General features: G+C 34.7%; 1 protein-coding gene across 8 annotated transcripts in view; it reads right to left on the bottom strand.

Moving 5' to 3' along the window:
• The window catches only part of NAV3 (neuron navigator 3), a 785517-nt gene that overhangs the window by 13307 nt on the left and 746838 nt on the right, over positions 1 to 25372 (bottom strand). For all 8 annotated transcript variants that reach the window (XM_081061016.1, XM_081061019.1, XM_081061021.1 and 5 more), the window contains 8 exons: positions 24651 to 24823; positions 22488 to 22641; positions 21132 to 21306; positions 16444 to 16541; positions 13836 to 13931; positions 13393 to 13561; positions 11974 to 12209; positions 985 to 1139 (listed from right to left, as the gene is read on the bottom strand). In XM_081061016.1, the coding sequence (XP_080917142.1) occupies positions 985 to 1139; positions 11974 to 12209; positions 13393 to 13561; positions 13836 to 13931; positions 16444 to 16541; positions 21132 to 21306; positions 22488 to 22641; positions 24651 to 24823 (1256 nt within the window). The remainder of the gene's footprint in view (positions 1 to 984; positions 1140 to 11973; positions 12210 to 13392; positions 13562 to 13835; positions 13932 to 16443; positions 16542 to 21131; positions 21307 to 22487; positions 22642 to 24650; positions 24824 to 25372) is intronic.

Genomic DNA, 25372 nt, shown 5'->3' with positions numbered 1-25372 from the left:
TATATTAAATTGTCTTAGAAAACAATTTAGATAAATATGATCATTCCATTTTATCATTAGGCTTTAAAAGGGTAATTTTGTAATGTTAGGTTACAAAATGACAAAAATCATTGAAATGGAAATTAGGAATTGGTGTTCTAATTTCAGTTCTGGCATCCTAGGCGAATCATTTTTCCTCTCTGAGCCTGAGTTTACTCGTCTGTAAAATAAAAATATTAGACAGAATAATCACAGTGGTCTCATCCCACTCTAATGTCTTGTGACTCTTATGCTTATAATCAAATTCATTAATTTTTCCTCTTTCATTATTTCATAGTCATTTTAAAGGTTTTTAATAACATGGGATAATTTGTATTCTTGTTTTAATACTTATTTTGTGCTAATCTAGTTTAAACATTTAAAAAATCTCTAGCAGAGATTAGTTCATTGGGATACTTGTACCATTAACATTAATATTTGTTATTGCTCTTACATATCCTTTTTTTACAGGTTAGAGGATTTTCAGGGTTTTTTTTATACCCTACTTTAACCTTTTCTTTGATTTTAACACTTAAAAATTAGACTCATTAGTAGAAAGAGGTATATCTGAATATACTAAAATTTATCTCTATAGGAAGGTTGAATTTAAACTTTGATATGGTCTAAGAACAAAACTGGAGCTCTAAAGCCTCATTCTAGTTCTTAATTTCCCTGATTCAAACATTCCACCAATATTAGTCTCCAAGACTTCCAACATGTCTATAGAAGCTAATATCATCAAGTAAATAACATTTCCATAAAAATGCCTGGGACACTGTTGTTGAATAAATAAATAAATGTTCTAATGAATATATAGAGATTCTTTGGAAATATGGTATAATGTCAATGAAGGCTTCTCAAATTAACAATATCTATTATAGGTCTTAAAGGATGGAAAGGCACAAGAAAGCAAATTTAACCACCATTTTTTTATATTTCATTACTCAAAATATTTCATAAGCATACCATTTGTTGTATTTACAGTTGAGGAAACCATTGAAGATGTCACTCAAAGAGCCCACATGATGAAGATTATCAAGAATTATTACCACTGGGAGCTCTACACCATTATTATCAGCGCTGCACTGTTCAGCCAGGCTAGCTAGATACTGTTGTAATTCCTTTGCAAAAAAAAAGAAAACAAACACATCGATGATAAATTTATATCCCTGGCAAACACTTCATATTTTAGGAATAGCACACTTTATCTTTTATACCGTATCCTAGATTAAAACTCATAGATCATTCCATTGATATAAAATTGTGTTCTACAAAGCAAAAAACATACAATGCTGAGAGTCAACACTTTTTAAGGGAAAGAAAAAAGTCAATACAGAACACCTGCAATTGTAAACACAAAGGCATACTCTCAGTTGTTTTCTACCTAAAGAAAAGTAAAAAAGAGTTCTGGATATGAGTCTTTAGGATAAACTACAAACATTGAGACTTTATTATTGTTTTTGTCACTTAAGTGATCAATTTAGCAAACCTTATAATTACAAGTACACACTAAACCCATAATGCCATGCCTAAATTTCCACTAATATTTTAAATATTTTAATTCCAATTCATTTCAATGGGGTGCATCTGAAACTACAGTTGTGGGAAATCAGATAAGTGTATGTATGTAGATATGTATTATGTACGTATGTATGTATGTATGCATGTATGTATTATTTTTAATCTGCATGCAACTGCTGAAATTTTAAACAAAGACAAAATTTGCTCTATTTCACTGGGTCATTTGACATTAGCATTTAGCATTTCTTTAGCTTCCTGGTTCTTTTACAAGTACTATTCCTTTCTAATAGCTTTTAATCTAAATATGATAACCAGTCTGCTGATTGACTGTTCTCACAGATGGGTAGGCCAGGAACATAATTAGGTTTCTTAGAATTTTCCTAATCAGTAAGAGCATTTCCATAATATTTGCATATTTACAATGACATTTTCAATTTGTAAGTCTTACTCAGGGTTAAAAATAATTCCATGGTTCCAATTTCTGGCAGCCAAGTAAATATGTGAACCTTCACCCTAGAGGCAACTCACTCTGTCTGTAATACCACTTTTACAACAAAAAGTATAAAGGAATAAATGACAATAACTAGGGTTTTGAGGTATTTAGTAATATAGTAATTTAAGGTGAAATATAACATTTATTAAGAACTAATACAGCATATATCTTATATTGAGCCAATCACATGGAATAAATATTGTCTAAATCAGAGAATATATAAAAATATGTTTATCTAGAGAATTTCATTTATCTTAAAAGGAAAATGGAATTTATATCAATAATCTAGCTGTATTAAGCAATTCATTCATTTATAAAATATTCACTGCATATTTACTATGTCCATAGCCCTAGAACAAGACCTGAGGTGTACAAAAACAATGAAGCATTGTTCAAGTAAGTTTAAGTCACTTTAACATTTATTATGAACTGAGTCAAGTAGTTTTCTGGGCACAGGGGTTAAAAAGGGAGATCAGACTGTCTCCCCAACCCCTGTAGGCTTTAAGGTTTGTCACGTTAGGGACTGAAATTTAAATATGGTAAGTCATATGATGCCATAGTGTATTAGGAGGTATGAGAAGTCAGGAAAGGAGATTTCACCTAGGTGGTGAGTGCCAAGAAAAGCTTTCTAGAGGAGGTAATGCCAGAGCTTGGGAGGGTGGTAGGTTCATGCAGAACTAATGACTTACAATATACGTGACCTAGAGAATATTATGCTAAGTGAAATAAGTCAGACTAGAAAGACAAATACCATATGATCTCACTTATATGTGGAATCTAAAGAACAGAATAAACGAGCAAACAAAACAGAAATAGACTCAGAGATATAGAGAAAAAACTTATGGTCGTTAGATGGGAGGGAGGTGGGGATGGGGGAGAAGGTAAAAGGATTAGAGTATACAAATTGGTTGTCACAGTATAGTTATGGGGATATGAAATACAGTATGGGGAACATAATCAATAATGTAAAGATTATGTAGGGTGCCAGATGTTACTGGATTTATCAGGGGGATCACTTCATAGACTGTGTAGGTGCCTGGCTACTGCTCTGTACACCTGAAGCTGAAGTAGCATAATATTGAACGTCAACTATAATCAAATATATATATATATATATACATATATATATATACACATATATATACACATACACACACACACACACACACACACACACACACACATATATATATATATATATATATATATATATATATATATATATGTGTTTGTATATGTTTCTCTTTGTTTTTTTTCCATGGGGTGTAAAGTACAGCATAGGGAACACAGTCAATGGTAAGGTAACAGCTATATCAGCTATATACGATGTCAGAGGGGTAGTAGATTGGGGGGCTAACACTTTGTGAGGAGTATAAATATCTAAATATTACGTTGCTTTGTACACCTGAAACTAATAATAATGAAAAGAGTACAATGTGAAATATTCCATGAGAGAGGCTAAAGAAGAAATGTGGCCTGTAGGAGGGAGAAGGATTAATTCCAACTGGGTGATCCTGATGGACTTCACAGAGAGATTGCCTTCGAGATGGAGCTTGAATAATGGGTAGAATTCCAAATGACAAGATACAGTTATTTATCCTTTCAACATGCCTTTAGCAAGTACTTACTATGTGCCAGGTACTCTGACACCAAGGATTCAGAGGTTAGGTCTGTATTCCAGGACCTTAGAGTCAGAAAGGCAGGTTGACAAGTAAATCATAATACAGTGTGATCAGTGAAATGCACAAAACTCTATAGGGAAACTTGAGAGAGGCATCTAACCCAGACTTAAGGTATAGAGAACAATAGAATACAGGGGGGAAACCATTGGAGTCTAAATAATAAAGAGCAAAAGCTGTAAGGCAGGAGTATGTGACGTGTTTGGGGGAATAATAAGTGTTCTGTTGTTGCAAAAGAAATGGTGCATGTTAGTGGTGGTCACAACGGAAGAGAAAATAGAAAAGATTTTGAATCCATTCAGAGGAATTTGGATTTTCCATATAAACAACTATGAACTATTCATTTTTTTCCATTGGGAATATCAATTTATTTATTAAAGGAAACATAGATGTGAAGGATATGATGATTAATTATAAATGGAAATGAATTCAAGCATATTGCCCACAAAAGTAGGTTAGGAATGCGTGTGTGTCTGTTTGTGTGTGTGCGTGTAATTCACAGTAAAAAGTAATGCATTACTTTTAAAAAGTATAAACCAAATATTTTGTTCAGAGCATGTAAGGATTACTTGTAGCTGCTGGGAAAGACCTTCTAGTGACAGTATTACTTGCCATTAACCCTTTATTTTTAAGATTGAGTAATTCTTTGATGTTTAAAAATGGAAGAACAGCTTCTCAAATGAAGAAGAACAATAGAAAGCAGAGTCACAAAAATAGAACGTCCATGTAGGAAAGAACTAATAGTATATGTTTTATGAATATGAATAGTGGTAAATATATTAGAAAAGGAAAATCTGCAACGTTGAATGATAAGTAAGATTACTGGGATTTTCCTATGGGCAATGACAAAATATTGAATGTTCAGGGAATTTTAGTAATATAGTCAAAATCATGATTTAAACGTGTGGGAAGTATATCACAAAGAAGGGAGAGAAATCAATCAAAAGCATACTAAAATTGTAGAAGCCGAGACACGCTATGCGACTCATTGGGGGTAGTAGAAGTGTGGGAAGATTGTTTGATCTAGTGCAGAAAGCGAGGGGCAAAAAATTGCAGGATTTTAATGTGGTCAGATTTTAATTATGAAAAGATACTCTATTTTCCATGAGGTGAAAGAGTAAAGACAGGAAGAGAGAGAAGGGAATTTAATGGAAGTTGTGAATCAAACAGTTAGAAAACAATTACAGTAATCCAAGTGCTAGAGAGTGTTAATTTGGGTGGGAGGGTGGTCATAGCGGAGCTGGGTGAGAGAAGATAGATTTATAATATTTTTTTCAGATTTGAGATTGGCATTTCTAAGTATGTATATTTAGTATGCTCATATAGACCTATTACGTTGGTGCAAAAGTAACTGAGATTTTTGCAATTATTTATAACCTTTTAAACCGCAATTACTCTAACACCAACCTAATATTTCTAAGCTAATAGAAAGACCTACAATTGGGGGAGTGGGTGTGGCTAACAGTGTCCAATTGGAGTCCATACAAGTTGAAACCAAGGAAGTCATCTGTTGAGAACAGAAGTGGAAGAGAACAAAATGATGGGGAATATTTTCACTTACTGGTAAGTAGGTGTGAAGGAAGAGTAGTCAGAGAAAGAAAATCAGAAGGAACTTTACAGACAGTAGGAAGAAAACAAGGAGACAATGAAAATCAGAAGAATTTCTAGAAAGGGAGATCAACTATAGCATATTGCTATACATGGGCGGAGGGGAGAGAAAGAAAGAGAGGGGAAGAAGAGAAGAGTGGAGAAAACAGGAGAGGAGAGGAGAGGAGAGGAGAGGAGAGGAGAGGAGAGGAGAGGAGAGGAGAGGAGAGGAGAGGAGAGGAGAGGAGAGGAGAGGAGAGGAGAGGAGAGAGACAGAGGGAAAAGAAGCAAACGCCATTGAATTTGTTAATTAAGAAATCACTGGGTGATTTGGGGAAAAGTAGGGCCATTAAATCATTAGATTCTATTACAGTTCTCTCTCATCTGGAGAAGTATAGTAAATCCCTCTGGGAATCTAATGAAAGCTATGGACCAGTCATTTCTAAGCAGAAATCAGCACAGACAAATCATTGTGTCATATAACTTAAAGAGTCTTTCAGATCTTTTTGAAATCACTTCATGATTCCCAGTCTGGCTTAACTGGAGTAAAATCTTAGATTGAAGTATTGATGCATTAGTATTAAAAGTTTCACATCCAAGATCTAATCAGGTAGAAGAAAACAGGTATATCTATCAAATGGACATTGATAATGAAATGAATCCCATACTTTGAAAATATCCTAGAAAACAGCCATTATGTAAATACCGTTGGTCATTGCTTTGTCTGGTTTTGACTCTAGGCACACTAAAAATGAATATGCCATGTTCAGTTTTCTGATATTTCCCCATATAACATTCCAAGTGCCTTCAGCTGGCCACATATTCTTTACTAAATCAACCTCTAGTCTTCTGGGCCCACTATATCAAGTGTCACAACGTGTAATTATGTATCTGTACTGTTGTCAATCAAAATATTCCAGCTGGCAGCTTGAAGGAGGGCTTGAAGAGTGGGAAGAGGGATAGAATGTAAAATACAGAGGTACCAAAAACAGAAAAAGAGTTTTTTCCTTTGATGGTTTATTGTTCGATATTTGGGAATCAGTAAGTGCTTTTTGGCTCTGTCTCTTCAGTGCTATCTATGGCAGAGCATAAAGCACGTCAGCAATTATAAAGCTCCATTTTTCAGGGAAAGGATGTATTAGTTCATGCCTCATTCACACTTCACTTTAGTAAATCTACACCGCTAGCAGGTATCTCTCACACAATCTCAACTTGTCATCCCTATTCCTTTATGCCATTCTCACTGACCACCCTCACAAAAACAAAACAAAACAAACAAAACAAAATACCAGCGTGCATTCTCCCACAATTTGGCAAGAATTGGTCAAATTCCCTGGCAACAATTCTGTATCCAGCATTACTGACAGCTCATTCATAAAGAAACAATAAAGATGTGTTAGTTGCATTTTGTGTTTTCTTGGTGCTGGATGCCACATGATTTATCCACGTTTTTTTTTTTCCCCCTATTACTGTTTCCTAGCATCATTAGTTGCATTCAAACACTCTTGGCAATGGTTTATTTTTCATTATTATGTAATAACAAAACAAAACTGGCCTAATAATGGCATAAGTGATTTTATTCTGAGAAAGTAGAAAATAAAAGTGTTGGAAATATTTGATCAAAAAAATTAAAGGACGCCTATGATGTTGATAAGGACATCTCCAAGCACTAAACATTTTTTAACTAAAATGAAGAGAATTTATTACATATAAATGTTGGAGTGAGGCAAATTTTATAATTTATATAAATTAAACTATCTTGTTTTACAGTATCAAAGTTCATGTTAATGAAGCCCAAATCAATCTAATTCAGAACTTGATTTTAAGTGAAACCCAACTTGATCAAAATGTCTTGGTTTCCTCTAAAAAATTTATTCTTCTCCAATTTTCCAACCATTTTTTTTTTAAATAAAGAAAGTAACTTCTAAAGAGTTTGGTCACATCAACATTGAGGGAAAACCAAAAGTCACACTGAAGATGATTAAGCAATGTCAATCCTTTCATCATTTTGGCTGAAAAGAACAAAATAATTCTGTTACAAGGCTTTTAAATAAAGACATGAGGAGACCCAGAATTCACAGATGGCATTAAACAATGCAGGCTGAAGCAAACAAACGATTGTGCTCTTCCTACTTCTGCTTAGAGAATAGGCAATTATACTGTCTCAGGTTCCATGCCTCTCTTCAGTTGAAAACAGAATGGGTGATTCAATCAAAATTTGAATAGTGCTGAGTTCCAGGGAAATATCTAGAATTAATGTGCTATATTTATTTAACTTTAAGAGATCCCATCATGATTTATGTACATCATTGTTCTTGAAAAATACATAAGATAATTTTAAACAAAGGTGTGTGTATGTGTGTGTGTGTGCGTGTGTGTGTGTGTGTGTGTGTGTGTCTGTGTCTGTATGGGTCTGTGTGTATTTATGTAAAACTCTTCATTGGGAGCCAAGGGCTATAATTAATAACTATAAGCAAATCTTACACTGTACTTGCTACTTGTACCGTTCTCTCTCTCTCTCTCTCTCCGCCCCCCACCACATTGCTCATTAGTCCACACCTCATTATTTTTCCCATTATACATCTGGGAAAACTAAGGCACAAGGAAATGTAGCTATCTGCCCTAGATCCCACAGTTAGTCAGTAATGGACTATTCCATTAAGAACTTTTTTAAAAAATTGATGGTTGATTTACATATATTGTGAAATGCTTATAACAATAGGTTCAGCTAACACCCATCTTGTCATATAGACACAATAAAAAGAAATAAGAAAAGAAAAAAAAGGAAATACATGTTCTCCTTGTGATGAGAATTCTTAGGATTTACTCTCTTAACAAATTTTCTATATATTATACATCAGTCTTAGCTATGGGCATCATGTTGTACGTTATATTCCTAGTACTTATTTAGCTTATAACTGGAAGTTTTAACTTTTGACAATCTTCCTCAAATTCCCTCCTGCCCAAATCTGCCCCTCATACCCACTAGTCTGATTTGTTCTTCTATGAGGTATATGGTATTCAGATTTACATGTAAATGAGATCACACAGTATTTGTCTTTCTCTGACTTATTTCACTTAGCAAATGCCCTTAAGGTCCATCCATGTTGTCGCAAATGGTAAAGTTTCCTTGCCTTTTATGGCTGAATAACACTCCATATTGTGGGTGGGTGTGATGTATACTTTTGAGTTAGTGTTTTGTTTCTTTTGGATGTACTCCCAGAAGTGAAATTACTGGATCACATGGTAATTCTATTTTTAATTTTTTGAGGATCCTCCATACTGTTTTCCAAACAAGCTGTATCAATTTACATTCTCACCAGCCGTGTACAAGGGTTCCTTTCTACACATTCATGCCAGCATTTGTTATCTCTTGTATTTTTCATGATGGCCATTCTAACAGGCTTTATTATGGTTCTAATTTGCATTTCCCTAATGACTAGTGATGCTGAACATATTTTCATGTACCTGTTGGCTTTTCCTATATCTTATTTGAAGAAATGTCTATTGAGGTCCCTTGCCCATTTTTCAATTGGGTTATTTTTTTGGCTATTGAGTTCTATGAGTTCTTTATATATTTTCAATATTAACCCCTTATTAGGTATATGATTTGCAAATATTTTTTCCCATTCCATAGGTTGTCCTTTCACTTTGCTGAAGCTTTTTACTTTGATGTAGTCCTATTTGTTTACTTATTATTTTGTTGCTTGTGCTTTAGGTATCATATCTAAATAATCATTACCAAAATCCATGTCAAGCAGCTTTATTCCTATGCATCTTCTAGGAGTTTCATGGTTTCAGGTCCTACATTTAAGTCTTTAATTCATTTTGACTTAATTTTTGTGAGTAGTATAAGGCATGGTTCCAGTTTCATTTTATTACATATATATATCCAGTTATCCCAGTACCATTTATTAAAGCGGTTGTCTTTAATCTTTTGAGTATTCTTGGCTCCTTTGTCAAATATTAGTTGACCATATATGCTTGAGTTAATTTCTGAGCTCTCCATTCTGTTCCATTGGTCTATGTGTCTTTTTTTATGCCAGTACAATAAGCTCTTGGTATAGCTTGAAATCAGGAAGTGTGATGCCTCCTGCTTCATTCTTCTTTCTTAGGATTTCTTTGGCTATTTGAGGTCCTTTGTGGTTCCACATAAATTTTAGGTGTGTTTTTTCCTACTTCTGTAAAAACTACCATTAGAATCTTGCATTGAACCTATAAATTACTTTTGGCATTATTGATATTTTAACAAAATTAATTCTTTCAATCCATGAAAACAGTATACCTTTCCACTTATTTGTATCTTCTTTGATTGCTTTAATCATCTTGTAGTTTTCAGAGCAGGAACTTTCATCTTTATAGTTAAATTTATTGGTAAGTATTTGATTTTTAAAAATTAAAGTTTATTGGGGTGACCATTGTTAGTAAAGTTACATAAATTTCAGGTGTATAATTCTGTAATACATTATCTATATATCATGTTGTGTGTTCACCACCCAGGTCAGCTCTCTTTCCATCACCACATACTGGATCCCCTTTACACTCATTTACCACATTCCTCCTCCCTTACCCTCTGTATTTGATTGGTTTTGATATTATAATAAACTGGATTGATTTCTCTCTTTTTCAGAAAAATTCATTGTTAGTGTATAGAAATGCTACAGATTTTTCTATGTTAATTTTGTATCCTGCTAATCAACTGAATTCATTGATTAGATCTAACAGTTGTTTGGGTGAGTCGTTAGGATTTTGTATATATAAAATCATGTCATCTGCAAATAGAGATAATTTTATTTCTTCCTTTCCAATTTTGATATCTTTATTTCATTTTATTGCTTGATTGCTCTAGGACTTCTGGTACTTTGTTGAACAGGAATAGTGAGAATGGACATCATCCTGTCTTATTCCTGATTTTAGAGAAAAAGCTTTCGGCCTTTCACCATTGAGTACGATGTAAGCTGTGAACTTGTCATATACGGCCTTTATTCTGTTGAGATATTTTCCTTATATGCCTAATTTATGAGGAGTTTTTATCATGCTGAAATTTCTCAAATGCTTTTTCTGCATCTATTGAGATGACCATATCATTCTTTTCTTTCACTCTGTTAATGTGTTGCATTACATGATTGATTTGCATATGTTGAACTATTCTTGCATTCCATGAATAAATCCCACTTGATCATGGTGAATGATCCTATTAATGCGCTCCTGAATTGGGTTTGCCTTCTTTTCTAGCGCTGGCCTTTTCTGGTTTTGCTATCAGGATAATGCTGCCATTGTGAAATCAGTTTGGCGGTGTTTCCTCCTCTTTGATTTTTGGAAGAGTTTGAGAAAGATTTTTGCTAATTTGTTTTACTTATTTGTTTTTAAGAGCTTTTTAAAATTTCTTCAATTATAGTTGGCATTCAATATTATTTTATATTAGTTTCAGGTGTATGCCGTGTAGTGGTTAGACATTAATTTGTCTTTGAATGTTCGAAAAAGTTCACCAGTAAAGTCATTTGGTCCTGGGCTTTTCTTCATTAGGAGATGTTTGATTACTGATTCAATCTACTAGTAGTTGTTCTGCTCAGTCTTGGTAAGTTTTATGTTTCTTCCTGATTCAGTCTTAGTAAATTTTATATTTCTAAGAATCTTTCCATTCATTCTATGTTGTCCAGTTTGTTGGCATATTGTTTTCTATACCATTAAGAACTTTTTGTTCATTAAGCTACATGTCTGTTTTATCTCGATAATTGAAAGGATTTTAGTTGCTTTGGGAGTCATGTTTATTTCTGGAAATTTGCAGGCCTGAAGTTTCTGAGAGACTGGGTCAGTTTAGATTATCTAATCAGGTTATCTTTGGAAAAATATCATGACTCAGTATCATGTGCATTCCCTCAAGGGACTGTTTATAGCACATGTAGTTTCTAAGAGAAATGTGTTGAATTGATTGAGAATATAATGAATAATTACAGGTAAAGCCTAGTGTTAGGCATCAACTATTTCTTCTTTAGGATTTTTTTTTTCTAATTTTACTCAGAATACATGAAATAACTACCTCAGTTTTATAGCATTTTATGCCTATTTAATAGCTGAGAGTATTCAAGCTGATTATTATGGTACATGAGACCTTAGTTGATGGTAAAATGGAATATTGTTCAATTCCTAAGGTTCCTAAGCCGAAATCTTACAGAAATATGATATTAGTAATTGCTGCTTTCAGAATTTCCACCAGGAATATTCTAATTATACCTAAATCTCCAGTACTGCAATATTTCAGTCAATTCCTACTTAATTATTAAGACCCAGACCAAGCATTGCCTTTTTATAAAGCTCGGATTCTTCCAGAAAGAGTTCTTCTTCTTTCTTGCATCTACAGCACTGTGTACAGATCTCTTTGTACTCTAATACTTCCTTCCTAGATAGCTATCTAAGAGAAATCATATAATAGGGACTCTGTCATTTTCTTCTGTACATTCCCAATGCTTGTGAAGTATCTGGTAACCGAATGGTATTGAGTAACAGTCTTATTCAAATTCACAAAACAGCATTTAGTCGTCTACCAGATTGTAGTTTTAGTCAAAAAAATGGATACATTTCCACATACAATATGGAAGTTTTACACAATCGTAAAATTTAATTGCTTAAGACACTTACGAAGAATAGCAGCAGTTGTAGGAGTTTGCGACTTACCTTACTTGACTTGTGGTCCACATTGAAAGTGGCAATGGCGTTCTCTGTTTTTTTCCTCCCAGATTTGGTTATTACATACTCAGCAAGTTTGTTGGCTAAATAGGTCTTTCCAGTACCAGTAGGTCCTGAGAGGATAATTCTGTGATGCTCCATCAATAAGTTAAAGTACCTTTGGGTAATTGGTTTAGGAATCAGTGTATCAAAAACAAAACTGTCCAAACTGTTTTCTTCTACCCCTAAAGGAAGAAATAAAAGGAATAGCCTGCCTTATTGTTCTATACGAGCTAGAATTTAAAATATAGTGTCAACCAACAACAAAGCTTTGGTGGTTGTAGGAATGCAGTTCTTACAAAATATTTTCCTTGCAATTTCTATCCCACAAATATGCGCTGCTATTTTAAGACAGAAAACATCAGTAGTAAGGCAGAGTGAACATCCAAACAAAAGCAAACCATTTCCTTTGTTTAGGCTCCCTTCCATTGTGTACTTCAGATTTCCTACTTCAGTTTCCAGAGAGAAATGGAAGCATTAATATAAATTTTACCATAAAATATCATTCCCTTGGAAGGTGGTAGTTTTGTTAAGAATAAATGTAAATATTAAAATATAAAATACGTGTACACGCTGACAGCTATGTTTTTCCCTCTTTCTTCCTGTTTCTCCTCTTTATTTCTGTCTAGCTCTCATTACACATCCCAGCTATGTAACCACTTTAGCTTTTGAAGAATGTAAACTGTGATATTTGGTAAGGAATTAAGAAGGAAAGCAATAGTATCTCCTTTTACTTACCCAGCAACCTTCATCATAAAAATCAAATATTGACACATTCGTCTATTAACCCATAGATTATAAAGATATGTTCTGATTCTTTAACATGTATGAACAAGGAATTATGGAGACAAGTATACATTAGATAATCTATTTGCCTAAAATTAATCACATCATCCAAAGCCAAAAAAACAGAATTTCTCATTCCTGATTCTTAATTTCCATTCTCTATCCCCAGTGGGTTTTTATTGGGTACACATATCTTAAAAAACGGTGATGCATATATTACCTTGGAATATACAATACATTTTTTGAATCCTCCCTAAATGAAAGATGATAATAGAGGAAACCTAGAAATTTAAAATTCCCTAAATCATATTCCTTCTGCGTGAGCTTTAGAGAATTTTCAAAATTACATTCTAAGTTTCACATCCCCAAACCCAAAGAATTTTATTTACTTGGAGTTTGGTATTTAAGTAGGATTTTGTGTTTTAAATATAAATACGGCTCACTTAATACCAAAACTATCAAAGTAGTTAACAGAGTTTTCAAATATGAAAATTTGAATGGAAGCCGCAAAAAAAATTAAAAAAAGAAAGAAATGCTGTTTAAAAACTACAATTGTGTCTTTCTTATCATTTTTGATTTTACCTTTCAGGTTCACAGTGATGACGTTATTATCTCCAACAAGATATCCACAAGGCAGCAGTTCAGGCACTTCTAGACTATGGGATCTAATTAAATCTCCTATGCAGTAGCTAGCAATGCAGTCAGAGCTCAGACCAAGGCTACTGGATGTATCAATTCGGAACACATATTCCTAAAATGGTATACACAAAAAAGGAAAGTCAAAACAGAGGTTCAACTCATCTACAGACAATGCAAAACTCATGGGGATGTGAAGCTAGCTGTCAAGAATTTTAGAAAAGGATAATATAAGAACTACGACTATCAAACAGCACAAAGAGAGCAAGCTTCCTTGATATTTGAAACAAAGGAGAGGAAAAGCATATATCTACGCTATTAAAGCTAAGGGAAGTACCTAAAATGAAACCCATTTAAAAATTAATATCAGGATATCTTACACAACTTACCTTAAAGAGACGCCTAATTACACCATCTAAGACATCCCACTTGGTTTTTCCACTAACACCAATGGATCCTATCAAATATGCCTGAGAGTTCTGATCCTAAGTAAAAACAAAATAAAACAAGATAAAAACCGAACTGTGTGTCTTATTACTGCATTTTCTACTAAAACATATGAATGTAGTGATGATTAAGACTAAAATATTGAATGAGCCTATAGGCTTTATAGCAACCGATACACACAATGGATTATATAAAACATACCCACCCCCAAAAAATAACTAATCAAAAAAATTAAGTAACAATAACAGCAATAAAAACAAGAAAGAAAGAGATTAGATGAAATGGTATGGTCAAGAAAAACTGATCCATGACCCCTTCAATAGAAAGGAGAGAATAGCTTAATGCAGTGGGTGCATTCCTGAAGAGAAGTGGCTTAGTAGGAAGGAAGAGGTGATAGAGATGGAATAGATCTATATCATATGGGTCCTAGAACTTCATCTTACTGTTTTTGTGATTTTAGCTTTAAGTCCAAAACTGAGTTTTGTTTTGTTTTGTTTTGTTTTTATTAACTTAGATTATCTCTAAAATCCATTCCAACTTTAAAAATAAGTTATCCATGGTAGTATGGCATTCACATATTTACAAAACAGGTCCCATTTTGAATTTATCAGAAAATTCACTATTTACCAAGGACTTTCCAGGGGATGTACAGGACTCATTTTAGCAAGCAAAGAATCCCTTTGCAATACTAATAGTCCCAAATTTATCTCTTTTGTAGGATGGGATTTTGAGGAATTTCTACATACATTGGAAAAGGATTCAAGATTTTTACTGGGGACTCTTTTATGACAACTGGAAATGGTTATGTGAAATAGTGATCATGATACCAGTAGATATAATTTGATAGTTGACATACTACAATCCTGGTTCTAGTCACCAACTGCATAGTACTTAAGAGGTGGCTGAATAATAACTGTGTCAGGTATTAGAAGACACGGATTCTACAAAACACAACATCTACAACCTAATTAATACATGTGACCTGGGTAAGACACATTTACCCAAGAGACTCAGAGCCTCAATTTCTTCATCAGTAACATTTAACACTGTAAGGGTAAATGACTGTCAGCAGTATTTAGATATAAGCTGATTAGAAGCCAATACCTTTTACACAAAAAGTGAAGAAATTCACAGCAAAACCCTTGTGATTTTTTTTCTTTTTACTACTGTTATAGACTGAATGTTTGTGTCCCCCAATATTCATATGTTAAAGCCATGACCCCCAATGTGATGGCAATTGGAAATGGAGCATTTAGGAGGTAATTAAGAGTTAGATCAGGCCATTAGAGAGGGTCTCTCATGACTGGAATAGTGGCCTTATAAATAGAGGAAGAGAGAGTACACACACTGAGGAAAGACCATGTGCACACATAGCTGGAAGGTTGCAGTCTGCAACTCAAGAAGAGAGCCCTCATCAGGAACCAGATCAGCTGGTGCTTTGATCTTGGACTTGAGAGCTGTGAGGAAATAGATTTCTCTTGTTGAAACCACCTAATTTATGGTGTTTTGTTTATGGCAGCCCATGAGAACTAAGACAACTACTTTCAGTGTTCAAAGACATTGTCTTTTAGAATTATTTTGAAAATGAAAACTTGTTTTCCAACGTTATAATGTAACTCAGTCAAAATAGACACTCATACAAGGCTTTATAAGCTATAAGCAGCTGTTTTAAATTAGAGATAGTTTAAGCTTCACTGAAAATATTGTAGTCTTTCACATAAAGGTCCACTTGGGGAAATCAGGTACAAATCTGTAGCTCAAGTGGGAAATTTATGGCATTGGATTCTTGGAATATTTGCTCACTTGAAAAAGTCACAAGTGCTATCTCGCTTTTCATACTTAAATACTTCAATTATTTTAAAATTCTGAACTATTTTTGTTGTTGTTTTTACGTTTGACAGAAAAAAATCTGGATACTTACAAATTTATATTCTTAGTCACTCAACGACAAATTCAGCTTGAAATGTTATTTTTTATTTTATGAAAGGGCTAGAGTCAGAATGACATTGCCAATTTGAAAGCAATTTTGATCCCAGAAAAATTAAAATACTTGCCTTGTCAGCTAAGACCTTGCTTTAAAATGACCCATATAAATAACATCAATGGAATCTTTCATACTGAGTTCCGTAGAATATGTCTTTCCTGTGTCTAAAATATTTAGATAGTTTATAGTCTCCTCTTTGTACAAAGACCAAATTGACAGCTCTAGCAACATGGTACTACACATCATAAATGTCACCTGCATTCTACAAGTGACACATTTTAGACAAGATGTTTATGTTAAAGAAAGCAAGGTGTTTTTGTAAGTCCTGGAAATGAGGGTGACTGACAACCAATGTTTTCAGTGAATGACCATGACGTTCTGAGATGTATTTCTACCTATATGATGATGCCATTTCTTTTGAGTCCCTAACTTGCAAGCTTTTATAACATATTAAGCTAATGCCAAGACAAGCACTACTGATAGTATATGTATCAGGACAAATATTCAAATATAAACTGCATTTGATTCATGGTTATTCTCAGCCTTTAGTAAGATTAAAGAAATACCTTTGCTTGACCATAGCCCTTGCTTATGGAGACTATAATTTTCACGCTGCGTCCATCTTTATGTCCAGTTGCATCACCAGCATCATCCAGCAAAATATCTACCAAATTTTCAAAAAAGCACACAAACACACACATAAGAGTCACATTTGCTAAGATTTGTGCGTTGTCATTGTTTTCTCCCTCATAGTTTTATAACTTTCAGTGGGAATATTTAGCTTTTCTGCTTTCCGTTCTAGCCTAACTGGTTTTAAAAACCTCAGCTTTCAAGAAGATGAATTACCGTGGTTGGGTTAAAGCTTCAGTCTGAGAACTTATTTCTGCTTCCAAAGATATTCACCTAAGTGTTGGGTCCTTGCCTTTAGATGAGGAAATAAGGGGTTTCCTTTTCTATTACACACTGGTCTGAGTAATACCTGAGTAACATTCAGTTACCATTATAACCCTGACAAACTGAAAAGCAATCTGATTTTTCTATCCAATCTAAAATATCCAAACTCAATACCCATGTAATTTATGAATGCAAAGGTGCTGAAATTGACTGTCAACTGAAATTATTTTCAAGCATTTGGCACACATTCAGCCATATCCTTGCTTACCTTATATCTAGAATTACTATACTGTTAATCAGTTTCAACCATGGTATTATACTTCCCTACAGAAGTATATTAATTATCACTCTTCTCTACCCTTTACAGTTTCAAAACCAAAATAGTATTTCCAGTAATCAGCTAAGAGCTACAGAAGCATGATAAAGCTAGCTAACCTTTAAAGCACCAGCCTTTAAATGTGATTAAAGATTAATTTTCAAAATATATTACATGAGATTAATGTCCAATTTGGAACATTGTTAAGGGAAACTATCCCCATACATATTTTCCTTTGGCGATGATGTTATTATAGAGGCATGTTTAATATGAAGATAGTGTTCTAGAGACAAAGGAAACTCAGTTACGTGCTAAAGAGCCCATGTGCCTGCTGACAGGAGGACCCCACTGTTCTGACTGTAAATTTACAATAACAAGGGAGGTGACTATACCATCGTAGAAACAACAATATAATTAAATGGCTTCTGAAATGGAATGGTTCCATTACCTTAATAAATAAGAACATTTGATTTCTCAAAGGAAGGAGTACAACAATGCCTGAAGACCATCATACTCAAAAAACAACATTTAGAGCTTGAGAAATATGGAGATTTTTGCTAAAAATGTTTAAATCACTAAAGACAATCGCCCCTACTGGAATTTAATTATTTTACCAGATTAACATACTCATAGTCTCTCACTTTTTGCCCATCCCACTCAAAAATAAAACTCTTCCTTAAGTGTCATCCTAATTTTCTTGCTTCTTTCCTCAGAAATTTAGAGTGGTTTACTGTCAGGTGTTCCCATCTAAATTTCTTGTAGTTCAAGACCAAATTACTTCTTTAGTACTTTGCTCAATTTTTCATAAATGTTGATATTCAAAAATATTTATTAAGCATAAAAGCTCTCAGAAACTGTTCTGGGTCTTGGAAATGAATACAAAGGTGAGAAGGAAAATGAATTCCCTGCTCTTTTGGAGTACACATTCTCACCAAGGTAATTTCAGAATGTGTAAAGTACAAGAAACAAAAGGCACAGGTCAGTGAAATAGAGTAACTGAAGGGATCCTGCTCTAGTCATATAGGTCATCCTGGAAGGCTTCCTGGAGGAAGTGGTGTCTAGAGCTAAGACCAGGAAGCTGAGAAGTGCTTTGCAAATGAAGACCTAGGAAAAGAGGTCCAGTGAACAAAAACAAATGCAAAAGCCTCAATGAAAGAGCTAGATGTGTTTAAGGAACCGATGGATGTTTGGGGTGGCAGGAGTGTGGAGACCAGTGGGAGAATGGGGAGCGGTATGAAATGACGTTGAGGTGCGTCCACAACAAGGAGTTCAGTCTGACTTCTGATCCACTTATCTGCTCAAATTTGCCTTAGAAGATGTTATTCTTTTCATGTCATGCTTACTCTTAAAAGCTATGCTTAAAATATGGAATTTCTCCTGACAGCAGTGGGGTTAATACTTGCTAACAAATGAATGAGTATCTTTGGCTCTCACATATGTGGCTACTTAAAGCAAAATGAATATAGTCATTAAAAAGTCACACATTGTATTCACCCAGACTAGAGTTCAAATATTAGCTCTGCCACTTACTAACTGCATGATCTTGAACAAATTATTAGAGTCACTTTCCTAAGTCTTGGCTTCCTTATCTGTAAAATGGGGCTCAAATGGCATCTGCTTCATAGGATTACTGAAAGCACAAAAGATAATGCTTTTAAAGCACTCTATCCTCAGTGTTCAGTAAGTTTAGCTGGTCTAACCATTATTCCTTTTCTCCAAGTGTTTATTCTAACTCCTTCTGACAGTCGGAGAAGCATATCATGACTCACTCTGGGGCTCCCCCATTCCCGTATATGACAGGCTGATTACCTGAAGAAACAACTCCAAGGAAAAATGAAAAAGAAGCCTGAGGGAAGGGTTCTCTGTGGTTATTTATGGGAAATAAGTTACGGTCCTCTGTAAACGTTCTGAGGGAAGCGTAAACAGATCTGCCATTCTGGTTACAACCAAGTGAAATTCTGACACACACACAAAAAGAGTCTTTTCAAAGTGTCTTTACTGGATATGTGGAACCTGTAGTTATATTTCAGGAACTGGACATTTGTGAATTATCCTCTCTTTCATGCCTATTTCTTTCTTTTTAAAAGAAAAAAAATAATCATGAACCCTGGAATGTATTTCTGTTAAAAGCCTTAGCATAAAGCAATTGTTGATTTCTAGTTTTGAACTCACTAAGCAAGACTAAAAGCATTGAAGACAGTATCCTACTTATGTGATTAATTATTTTTGTTAGTTAAGATGCAAGTATCACTATTAAAAAATAATTAAGGAAATAAAATAGGACTAAAGAAAGAATGAAATGGGTAATTAAAAAATACATTAAAAACTAATCCCCCCACCAAATTGCCCCAGATTATGAATCTTCGCCATCAGAGTGTTCAGTCCTATGAACAAAGAAATTGTAAATTTGATTTCTTTAATTTTACGTTCATCTATATGCGTTCCAGTCTTCCCAAGACATGAATTTTAGTTTCCTTTTTATATGGCTGTCCTTTCTAAACACCCTTCAGTATTAACCTTGCATCCTTCAAACCTACTCATATTTCCATAGGATAAAACAAAATCCTGTAAGAGGCAGTGAAATCTTGCCAGTAAGCCGTAAGATACCAACCCTGGTCTTTGCTTTGCGGTCAAGTACTGGGACACAGACAGGCAGCGAGTGGCATTAGGTATCAATCCTACTTCACTTCTCTGTCAGGTTCATCACGGACAAGCCAACATATACGTAGGCTATTTCTCAGGACTCCCAGATTCTACACATTTGAAGTGTCTGCTATTTCTATGTAAGCATCTTTTGAAGAGTGTGGGTGAACCTTACAAACAATTTAAACATTCAAGTTCATTTAATGATGACATTTCTGTTTTTTCATGGCTACTTCTATTGGTTTTACATGATGCTGATTCTCAGAATTCATTTCCCTTCTCTAATCCCCACAGAATGTTGTAAATATTGTTTTCCTAAATTTCAGGGAGTTCCTCCTTGCCTTTCAGTTTCCATTTGCTTTTTTATCAGAAGAAAGAAGGTATACATTTAGGCCATTTATTTTGTATTATGAGGGGCACATCTAATAGAATTTTTAAAAGTCTGACTTTTTTAGAAGCAAGATATGTGATTAAATAAAAATGCCATCAATATTAGGATGCTGTGTCTGTTTCTTTTCTTCTTCGTTTTTGTCCTCATCTTCCTCTATATTTTGGTGCAATTTAAGACAAACCGTGTAGTTCTACCATGAAATCCAAAGTTACCCAGGAACATGTATATTATTGGTTGTCAAGCGTCCTCTGCTGGTTGTGCTTTGCAATTACCACAGACCCACATGTAAATCTTTCCTCAACTAAATCTCACATGCATAACATAATGCAATGACATAGGAGCAGTTATACTTTATAAGTGCATAATAGTTCATAGGATACTAAGGCATTATGTCATATTATTCTCCTTGCAATTGAATAAAGCTGTACCCTTGTTCCATCATTAGTGCCACTGAAGCCAGTGTGTTCTTTTTGTTTGTTGAAAACTTAATAGAGTTGCAGACTAGGTGATTCGCATCGTTATGTTCTTGCTGGGCGACATCATGCAGGATCATCTAGTCAAATTTAGGACTAGGTCCTGAAACACGTGGACATGGGCTTTGGACACTTAAAACACTATAACACTGCATGAGGTTATTAGTATTATATTCCTGAGCACTCAGCATATTCCTGAGCCTGAGCATCACTGAGACTAATACTTCTTTATCCTATTCGTAATTTATCCTATTTCTCAAAAAATTGGTAATTTATCCTATTTTTCAAAAAATAGTATGAAAAGCATATCTCTAAGTCTTACACTCTTTCCCAGAGAATATGCCTTAAAAATTATAGCCAAGTAGACTATATTTACAAGAGGAAAATAGGACTGTTTTTGAGAATTACAGCGTTGACATTTTAAGAGGGTATGAGTGAGAGAAATGGTCAGTAAGGTTCTCCAAATGTCAGGTTCCCCCCCCCTCGTTAAACATCACAGGCATGCTTTGATTCAGGCAGGTGTGCACACACAATCACCTGAGGTAACAGACTCTGTGATGTTCAGATTGTTTAGAGAAAGTCCTAAAGACTGTCGTGAAGATGAGGAGGAAGTGCTACTTGACGACTCTGATGGTGGCCGAGCGGGCTTAGCTGTGTTACCAGTTTCTGCCTTCAACCGGTCATTTTCAGCCTTCAGTATTTCAATTTCATTCTGTCGTGAAGATGGGAAACATGAAAAGAAACGAAACAGGCTTGATTGAGAAAAATGGTATCAACTCTTTTATCAGAGTTAGTTTATTAAATAAAGCATGTGGTGATGTGTTCAATAATCAAATATAAATTAGGAAAACAGATTTCCTTCCAAAGAAGGAAAAGTAACCTTTTCTCTGTCTCTCACATACATAGACATTCGTGTATTCACAGATATAGACACATAAGCCACTAGAATTTTAATAACTATTTTTTGAATGCATTATATATTTGAGGAGTTTGCCAGGATGTGGCCTCATTTGAGTTAATAATAGAACTGAAGACTTCATAACATTTCTCATTTTAAAAGTATTGTTAAACTCTCATAGCAAATGATGACATTTGTAATACTCTGAATTCATGGAAAATAGAAAATCAGAGCAAAACAGTATACATAAGGTGATTTAAAATTACTTCAGGATCTTTCTTAGTTAACATCTGAAAATTTTCTGTTCCTTCAAAATGTGGCACTCAGTTCTTAGAAATAACAAAAGCTTTTTGATGAATCTATACAGTGGTGGATGAATCTGCTTAGCAATAAGCTTTTCTTATTTCAGTCATCTGTGGTACCAGTGATGACTGGTTTACAATAATAAAATGAAAACTGAGTCTGTGCACAGACTGTTCCTGAATTTAGCCTTCTGATGCTTCCGAAAAATACAAAAGCTTTTCTTTCACACATGGCATTCTATGTCCCTTTTCCTTTCCTATTTAGAAAGCTTGAGTTGTATTTCCATAGTTTTCTCATTATATTTGTTTTTCAATAGTAAATAGGTAAAAGTATTTGAAAGTCAGATTTCCAAAGAACATGGGGAAAAAAAGCCATCATAAAGGTAAATCACGGAAAAGTGAAGAAGCAAGGACTGTAGTTGTTGCTCTAAAATATTTAGCTCTCAGGTAAATCCAATCAAGAACAAGTGTCTCCAATGGTCTTGGTGTGCAACTGGCCAGTGTGCACCACCGTTTCCAACCCTGGATTTCTCCATCCGGTGTTAAGAAATAAGTTGCGAAGACTGAATTAACAGAGGACCTTTCCCCAAAGGGATTAGGGTGAGATTTGTTTTTTTAATAAGCAAAGAGAAGACAATAAGCAGCATTTCAAATTGCTCCAGTGTATTTCCTTGAAGGTGCTTCAACACTGACCTGCATCCGGTTCATGGCTTCCCTGATCTGATCGAGATGATGAGCAGAGCTGAGGGCCTCCAGCCGAATGTCAGTTAATTTTAATTCCTTTTCTCTGAGCTCACTCTTCAGCTGCAGAATTATCTCAGCCTCAGCTTCCGTGCATTCACAGATTCTGAAGAAAGAAACAAACACTAAATCAGTGGTTGGAGGAAGCCAGAGGATTAGGAAAAGCAATGCTTCTTTCAAAAGCTGAACTCTAATGTTATCCAGCAGGTACAGAAATTATTTGGGTGCTGGTAAAACCTAGAGAAAAGGAGAAAGACTTTCACAAACTGTAATACAGTCACAGGTTCAAAACTGAAAATAGTCGCTTTCTTTTCCTTTAATCTTTCCTTCCTATTTTCTGAAGTATAAAAACAATTAATTATTACTGGATATAAAGTGATCCTCAAAATTCCCCTGCTCCTGATATTTATGGGGCTGGAGATTCATAGTGTTACTACATATCTATCTCCCATTTTTCAAGGGACTTAAATCTCTATTTGCAACATATGAAATATTCTTTTTTTAAAGCAAAGTTGTGTCCCTAAAATGTTGATTTCTTGTTTTATAAAACTGTGCAAACAACAACCTTATTTGCCACAACACCATCTTCCAGTTACCATGAAAATTCAATATAAATATTGTACAAAATAAATCAGAGAAATTTGTTTTGGACATTTAAATAAAATGGATGAGTATTATATAAGCCTCTTGCTAGGCTCAGCTGATTTAGGCAATCACAGCTAATGAGGCTAAACCACAGTTTTCAAGCCATAGAAGCAGGTTCATTGAGGACTCCTTGAAAGTCATACACATTATATCCTTATTGTTTTGTTGTTTTGTGGACAGCTTTGTAGGTAATATGTCAAAAGAGTTTGCTGCATATTAACTAATATCATTTCCATTTAAAATGTGAGGACTATTTCGCTGGTCACAAAACGATAGTGTTATGCTCTCCTTTCTGCATGAGTCATGAAATGATACAGGAACAAGTGTCTTACATGGTGTTTAGTGGTCCTGTGCTATATGACAGTTCTAGGCTAGTCATTACCATGAGTACACAAGGAAATCTGGTTTAAATAGTATAGAAAACAACGAGACTCATCAGAGCACGTTTCTATATTCTAAATTGTTATTCTCTGCTTTTTCTGTCTGACTTATTTCACTTAGCATTATGTTATACTCTCAAGATATGATTTCACTGATATGTGATATATATACCCAAAACAACAAAAGAACAAGACAAACAAATGAGAAACAAGAACTCATAGACACAGACAATAGTTTAGTGGTTACTAGAGGGTAAGAGGGTTGGGGGTGGGCGATGAGGTTAAGGGGGATCAAATACATGGTGACGGAAGGAGAACTGACTCTGGGTGGTGAACACATAATGGGATTTATAGATGATGTAATACAGAATTGTACACCTGAAATCTATGTAATTTTACTAACAAATGTCACCCCAATAAATTAAAAAAAATAAAAAATTAAAAAAATAAAAAAATAAAAAAAAAACAAAAACAAAAAAACAAATAAATTGATACATCAAAAAAATTATTTTTTTTCTCGCAACATCAGAGTGGGCGATGATAAAAATGCTACTCTAGATTATCTAATACAATTAAAGAAACATGGATTACAGTTTGGCTTTAAGACACCAGATGTCATTTACTTCAAAAACAGAAAGACAGAGGAGGGTTTTTTTTGTTTTTGAAATGCATGCGAGGGATTTTAGAAAAAGCAGAAGCGAACACTGCCGAGGTTAGAACCTGGATCTTTGCAGGTTTCATGCATCACACTCCATTTTACCGGGATCTATGCTTGTAGATCACAGGGCCATTTTGCCGTTTCTTTGGTGGCCAGACAAGAGGTGACCTGCATTTAAGGCACAGTTAGATACATGGACAAAGGCATGTGAAAAGAAGTGAGAATAATAACTTAGAAAAGTGGAGAATCAGATCAGACTCTAACATATGAAAAAATGAAAGTGAAACAAACGCTGCCTGACAATCTACGAAGGATCTGAAAATAATTCATGAACAGATGGTGCTGCCGTTGTGAAAGCACAACCTGGTAACCTTTGGAACACACGTGTGGGATTGTCCTGCGCGTCAGCACAGCGCAGAGGGAGTGACTTACGCTGAGGCTGACTGTGAAGGCTTCATGGATGTTGACCCACAGTCACCAGCATTATGCGGCAACTTGGGGGATGCTGGAAGGGATGAGTCAGTAAGCTCTTCAATGTCCGAATGTGAGGAAGGAGGCTTGGTGGACTTTTTCTTCCCAAAGGCTTGTTTGAATGAGCTTCTCAGCTGAAAGAAGGACAGAAATTACCTTTCGTGTCTATTTGCACTGGGAGAATTTTGCATAGGGGCGTTAGTTTGCAGGTGCCATCCTAGCCACTGCCTGGGGTCAGTATGTATAAGCAGAGTATTAACAATTGCAGCACAGTATCTCTAAAAAAATGATACCGTGTTTTGTGTTTTTGTTTTATTCTTGTATTAATCCAGCACAGCGCAAACATGGAAGGCTTTGAAATAGTGCAGGGTCAAGGGCATGGCTGTCAGAGCACTCATTTAAAACTAAGTACCTTGAAGGGATCTCATTCCCGATACTTTTCTCTTCAAGGCAATTTGTTTTAAATGGCCACTTTAGCGCTACAGTCAGGTCACGTCCTGCTGACAGTACAAACTTAAATAGCAAAATGAAATCAAATTCACCTAACACTTCATTAATTGTGATTTTCCATTCAAAATTTCAGTTCCCATACTGTTCAAAACCAGAATTGGTATCCCCTACAGCTCTATTCAGAAAGTGGTTTTTACTTCTTTTCTTTAAAATTTGAGATTAAAATGAAAAAG

The sequence above is a fragment of the Rhinolophus hipposideros genome (assembly GCF_964194185.1).
Source record: "Rhinolophus hipposideros genome assembly, chromosome: 9".
Classification (NCBI taxonomy): domain Eukaryota; kingdom Metazoa; phylum Chordata; class Mammalia; order Chiroptera; family Rhinolophidae; genus Rhinolophus; species Rhinolophus hipposideros.
This window is presented reverse-complemented; position numbering and strand designations above follow the sequence as displayed.